The following is a 7,202-nucleotide window of genomic DNA, read 5'->3' as shown; positions in this document are numbered from 1 at the left end:
GATTGATCATTTGATAATATTTATTGAAAACTTGTTTATGTCATGAGATCTCTATTAATGGGATTTTAGTGAACTTAAATATTATATTGATCTAACCTTACCTAATTTTCGTTTTTAGGTTGGGCGGTGTATGTGAGGGAAAGGTAAAACTTAAAAGGAGCCTAAAGTGCATCAGAAACACACACACACACACACACACATATATATATATATATATATATATATATATATATATATATATATATATATATATATATGTGTGTGTGTGTACACTAAAAAATTGTAAAAATAAATATATTAAAATTCATCATTTTAGTTTCCTAGAAAATGAATATAACATTTGTATAAAATGTATTTAAAAATAAAAATAAAAAAATAAAAGATTGGTAAACATGACGATATCCTGGATTTTAATGTATCTCACGATCTATACCATAAATACACAAATTGATTACCTATTAACAATATTTGTTGTAATTATTATTATTAAAAAAAGACTTGAAACAAAGTCATGTCGATAAAAATTGATATCCTTATAAATATTTGTCATGATTTTATCGCAAGAGTCACCGTCACGTCTCTCGCAAGTTACACAGTCAAACCTCAAAATTTCGTCCATAACCAAATCATCTGCAACAAGAAAGAAAAAAAACCTCTCTCCAAAAGTTCTCTCTCTTGATTTCGTCTCCGAAATCATATTCCTCGAATCCTATAAAAAAAGTGATTCAAAAACCCGAAAGCCATGGAAGAAGATCAAGATATTGTCGTGTCACTGAAAAACCATGATTTGGTAGAGCAAGTTCTGAAAGAACCTGATTCAGAATCTGTGAAGGAGTCAGAATCTTCACATGTGCCGCTACCTAGTTTGGCGGAGGTAGAGGAAGTGATGGGATACAGTTTTAGAAACAAGGAGTTACTGAAGGAGGCTTTCACTCATGGTTCTTACAAAGCCGATGACTGCAAATCTTACGAGCGACTTGAGTACTTAGGCGACTCAGTTTTGAATCATTTAATTGCTAAGCTACATTATTTTTCGTATCCTGATATGGCTCCTGGTGAGTTGACTCGGTTACGTGCCGCCAATGTTGACACGGAGGCACTAGCAAGGGCGGCGTTGAAATACAATTTGCATAAGTTTCTTCGCCACCAGAAACCTCTTCTTCAACGACAGGTAATTTTCGTTTTCAATTTCTGCTCCATGATTTATCTGCTAAATAGATCTCAATCGCACGAGATGTTCATGACTACTTCTCCAACTAATCGTTAATGATGTTTTTCGTTATCAGAGATGAATATTCACAAATTTGATCGAATAATCTTATATCACTTTTTATATTTTTGTTCAACTGTTCTTAATTACAAATTTGAGTGATTCGATTCTGATAGTTTTTTTGAGAGTGATCAGATCCAAGAATTCATGGAAGGGATCGAACAATACCCATCGCATTCACACGGTATGATTGATCCACCCAAAGTGCTTGCTGATCTTTTGGAGTCACTAATCGGTGCCATCTTCATCGATACAGACTCGTCAATGGATTCCACATGGGAGGTAATTAATTACTTGCAGTTGCATCCATCAAAATTTCTTGGTTTCTATTCTTAGGTCCCCTTCTCATGATGGGTTAGAAGTTGTAGAATATATATATATATATATATATATATATATATATTGTCTTTATGAATGGTGATAGTGATGGTGGTGTAAACTCAAATCTTGGGGTTTTTTTCAGGTGGTGGAGCGGTTGTTACAACCCCTAATTACGCCGGAAAACTTGAAGCTGCATCCTGTAGCAAAATTCAATGAAGCTTGTCAGAAGATGGGGGTGAAAGCACAAGAGAAAGATTTGTGGAGTAAAACAGGGGAAATTGAAATTTACATAGAGAATGAGTTGATTGGAAGGGGAAAATACAAGTTGAAGAAGGTGATTGCAGTGAACAGAGCAAAAGATGATGCATACAATAATCTTTTTCTTTTTGAGAAGAAAGATGGTGGAAATGGAGGTTAATCAACATGAATCACCATTACTCCTTTTGTATCAAATTAAATGAGCTTTTTTTTGCCTTTGTTAATTTACCAAGGGAAAAAGCTCATTTATTTTGGAACGAAGTGAGTGATTTCTTAATCTGTCTGCTTTATTGTTTCTTTCTTGATTGACTCCATGCCTTTTTCCTATTATGGCAACCATGTTTCTTTCATGAGTTCATATTTACTTTCTTGTGACTTTTCTTACTATAAGAGTTGAATGCCATTTGTGGGTTGATTATATTCTTTTTTTTCTTTACTCTAATTTACTTCTAGCATTTGTTATCAAAGATTAATATGGCTAATTTGGATGACACCCTTCAATCTCCATGTGAAGCTAAATTAAAGTATCCATCATTGCATTCCATGTACATATTTCCTTTTTTACCTATTAAGTTTCCAAATACGTTTGTCGCATATTGTGAAAGATATCAGTGATGTACCAATGAAAGAACTTATTTGATTCTGGTTCTTGATGATATACCTATGTCTTTGCTTGTAACAACCCTCCAAGCATAAAAAGAGCACTAACTTATGTGGCTTTATTAGGTTTCACAGAATGTACAAATAGGTTAAACTCCTTTGAAAAAACTAAATTGCAATTTCGTGTCATGCTTTCTTGGTGTACCCATTTACAATAGTAGTCTATGAATAAAAACATCCTTCATTGTCATGGATTCAAAGAACCAAAACAACAAAATCCATATCTCCATTATTGTAAAACCCATTAAGCATAGCTTCACAAGATACAAGACATGTGTTAATGTGTGACTTGCAATATGATAACCTAGATGAATAACCAAGGAGGCGAAGAAACTCGACACGATATAACTATGGGATAAGTACTGGGTTTTGGATCCGTTCCGTTTCAAATTTTGAAATCTATTCGCTCAAACCTAACAAGAACCGGAAGGAACCCAAATACTTTTGAACCAAAAAACCGAAACCGAACAATTATATATACTCGGTCCTGGTTTTTTTGCTCCATTTTCTCACTGCTACCACTAAAGGGGCAAACAAGAGTAGTAAGTCTAAGTCAAGACATAAACAAAGAGTACATGGAAATACAAGTGAATGCATTCAAGAACCTGCAAGAGTTCCACCTCACTCGGGAAATCAAGTGAATGCATCGAACTGGAAACCAAGAGTTCCACCTCACTCGGGATATCATGACTCTTCCTCATGACATTGTTAAAGTATTTTCAAATAACCCATGGTGTGTCCATGAGCACGACATAAGCTTCATTTTTTTTTTGGGGGGGGGGGGGGATGGCACTGTTGTTGTCCATTTGAAACCATGTTTTAATAGAGTTGAAAATAATTGGAATTTTGCCCCACCACATGTGAAGTATGTAAGGAATCTGAATCAGAGTTGAGCACTACGTGAACAAGTGTGTCTCTGTTCATATCTACTGTAACAAAGAAGGCAAAGTGTCGATTGAATATAAACGCCGTCGATTTTGTCCAGGTTGAGCTTTGTAGGCAACGTCTGTAACCTTGCTCTCCATACTAAGATTGTAACCTTGTTCTCCATACCAAGATGTTGACTTTTCTAGGACAAATAATATTCCAAAGACTCTTGATCATTTTTTGCATAAGCAATTCGTCATCTATAATTCTTCTAAACCACGCCACCATGTATTTTTCATTAGCATCTCCAATCCATCTTTATTGATTATCTTGACAATAGGTTAGTATGTAGAATATTAAACGAGTAAGGTTAGGGTTTAAAATTTCAATTCGAATATGACTTGAAAATAACCCGTTTATTTATATGCAAGTTTTTTTTTTAACTTCTATAAATAAACTAAAAAGATCCAAAACGAAAACCATAAGTAAAAAAACCTTTTGAATTTAATTGTTTTGTAATGCGGAAATGCCATAGTCGTTTAGATCAATATTTTATTTTTAGTTTTTTTGTTCTCTCCCAAACTATAGGGTGCCTTTGACCATTCTCCCATTGTCATGATCTCATCTTCCGCCTCCACAACTCCTACTCTTTCTATTATGTCATCTGAACTTGTTATGACTTTATCTATTATGCCTCCAAGCTATTACTTTTTCTTTTCCTCATAACTAACTCCTACTCTTTCAACATGTATATTAGTTCAACCTCAAATAGCACGATATATTTCAAGGTATACCCTAACACGAAAATAAATGGGTTGAGACAACATGACACGCGAATTAAACAAGCTGGGTTGGGTTCAAACACTTACAACGCGTATACTATTTCGATATGACATGAACCCGTATGACACGACACAATTACCATGTCCAATTTAGTTTGTTGTATTAATACACCTACATTTATACACATGTGTGGTGAATTCTAAAAAATTATAAAAACTTCATTTAGTTAATGTATGTTTCCACCATATTGAGACTCTTTCGGATGTTAGCTGGGTAGGCATTGTTTCAGGAGAAGCTCAATATCAACCAGTGATGCTCGAGATAGAGGTGATATAGACAACAGAAAAGAAGAGGAGATGATTGTGATGAGTTTTCTGATTCAAGAAGAAAGAAACAAAGAGGAAAAGGGAAGATTTTCAACATAAACTATATGGTAAACTTAGGAAAAAAAACTTTAGGGCTTTCAAAATTCTTGTAAGGGTTGCATATTAGTGGAAGTTATGAATTTCTAATGGAGTTTTCCTGTCCCGGACTACTAAAAATAATATAATAAAAGTTAAAGTCAAAATTAGCCGACGGAGTCTAAACGAGAGTTATAGAGCATAATCTCACCTACACGTGCATATCGAGAATGTCGAAAACGAAGCTCGTACGCAAAAGATATGAATTTATGAAGTTCGGGGCATGAACTTCAACCCCTGTGTCAGAGCTCACGATGTGAGCATGTGATGGACGTCTTCCAAGCCAAGTGGCCTGATGACAAACACAGTGACATATTTGAGCTCACGACGTGAGTACTTGTGGCTCATGACGTAAGCATATATATTCAGCCCTATAAATAGAAGTTGAAGGGCAGTCGGCCATGGTTGCTAATTCCCCCTCTCTCACTCCTGATACTCTCTCTAACCGTCTTGGAGTACTCACGAAGCCCCGATATCACCCCGACACCCGAAGCAAGTCCCAAAGCTCCGAAGATCCCGAGAAGAAAATATTTTCCAAGCCGAAGCTTTGCCCGCAAGAAGCCCGGTGTGTGAAGAGATCACAGCTTCACTGAAGAATACTACTTTAAGAGCCGTAGTGTTGTCCGAGCATCATCTTATCAAGTGAGTGCATAGTCCCTTCATATACACGATTTCAATACAAGTATTGATGAATGTATTAGATATAGGATATGAGTAAGTGTGTAGTTGCTTTCTGATAATACACATATATGAATTATACTCTATGACATACGTGCGATGTGATTATATACTATTTGTTATGTGGTATGAGTATTGAATGAATATGTTATACAGGTTCGAAGTTGTATATAAACGAGTATATATTATCTACAAATATGTTGGGTAGAACATGGGTAGAAAGTGACGTGTGATGAAATAAAAATGATGCGAGACCTCAATGTTGTTGTTGTTCTAGTCATCTAGCGGAGTATGGATGACGACCACGGACTCTTTCTAGACAGTCCAGTGGAACGCTGACAGGTTCATAACTTGTAGATTTTGTGAACGATGTGTTTATCGGTGTACTCTATCCACCTCATGGTTGCCTTTAGGACATCTACTGTTGCGAAAACCCCTTTGCAGTAATGTCCATCCCGATGAAAAATCCTAGACTAGGTCCACTGTGATAGTTGTTGTTTTATGGACGTAAAGTGAGGATAACGGAAATGGGTAAACAAGTTATTGTAGGTTGGTGAAAGTAAATATAATTATTTATTTTGGGTTGAAAACCGTATATGCTCATCAGGCTCCCAAGCTTGACCCACTCAGTTTTATTTGTATTACAGCTAGTGGCGCGAGAGCATAAGTTGGACAACTTGTGAAGATATTTTGTTTATAGGCCAATAGTTGTATATAACTGTTGTAAGGCTTATAATGTGTCGTTTATGCTTTTGGTTTGTATCGGAACATGATATCCTGAGTTTTGTTATATATGAAAATACGTTTCTTTAACAAATGCTTTGAGAAATTTTATTTATCATATTTTGTTTTGGGAACAAATTCTGCAACTCTTTTAATCAAAGGATTACTCTGAAAATTATTTTAAAAGCATAGTCTTTTCTGGCCGTGATTTTGGGGATTTCACATTGATCTTGAAGGTGCACATGATTTTATGAACGATATTTATATCTATAATTTGACGAAAATATAGATAAACATGTATAATAGAGGTGTGAAAAGAACGATGTTTGGTGCCCGAAAAATAGAAAGAAAAAAACCCGTAGCTAATTACCTACAGAATAGCTACGGAATTCTAACGGAAAGCATATTCCGTAGCTAATCCATAGGTAATTAGCTATGGATTAACTATGGAATTTTCTTATTTTCTATTTTTCGGACACCATTTTTTTCACACCTCTATTATACATGTTTATCTATATTTTCATCAACTTATAGCTATTAATATCGTTCATAAAGTCGTGTGCACATACGGGATCCATTACTCGTTTAATGGTTTGAAAATATAATGTTTATTAATACATTTACACACAAATACTCAAAAACACGTATACATACACATATGCACGTACACTTATACCACAACTCATTCATGTAAATAAGTATACATATACGAACATAAACCCATAACAAGTTGGTGAAAATTATAGACATTACAATGTTAAAACGTGAAACGAGTACTTATCCCGAATGTGAACATGACTTTATGAACAATATTAATAGCTATACGTTGGTGAACATATAGATGATAATGTAAAATAGAGGTTTGGAAAAACGAAGTGGAAAAAACGACGTCTGGTGCCCGAAAATTCGAAAATAATAAAAGTCTATAGTTAATCCGTAGCTAATTTGCTACGGACTAACTATGATTTTTATTTTTTTGATTTTTCCGGCACCAAACATCGTAATTTTCGCTTTGTTTTTCTTCACACTTCTATTATACATGATTATCTATATATATATTTTTTTATCAACTTATAGCTATTTTTATCGTTCATAAAGTTGTGTGCACCTTCACGATCTATTACTCAATTCATTGTTTTATATTGTAATACTCATTAATATTTGCAATTTTTGATATGCAT

At 34.6% G+C, this 7,202-nt stretch overlaps 1 protein-coding gene across 1 annotated transcript; it reads left to right on the top strand.

Annotated features, from left to right (window-relative positions):
- The first annotated feature begins 742 nt into the window (after nt 1-742).
- LOC145039840 (ribonuclease 3-like protein 3) lies at nt 743-2,194 on the top strand. The gene is made up of 3 exons (XM_078987845.1): nt 743-1,171; nt 1,406-1,552; nt 1,734-2,194. Exons 1-3 carry the CDS (start codon nt 743-745, stop codon nt 2,007-2,009), a joined length of 852 nt encoding a protein of 283 aa, XP_078843971.1. The 3' UTR covers nt 2,010-2,194.
- Nucleotides 2,195-7,202: the final 5,008 nt, after the last annotated feature.

The sequence above is a fragment of the Lactuca saligna genome, chromosome 4 (genome assembly GCF_052625555.1).
Source record: "Lactuca saligna cultivar CGN05327 chromosome 4, ASM5262555v1, whole genome shotgun sequence".
NCBI lineage: Eukaryota > Viridiplantae > Streptophyta > Magnoliopsida > Asterales > Asteraceae > Lactuca > Lactuca saligna.
The sequence above is the reverse complement of the archived record's forward strand: the minus strand, read 5'-3'. Positions and strand labels throughout refer to the sequence as shown.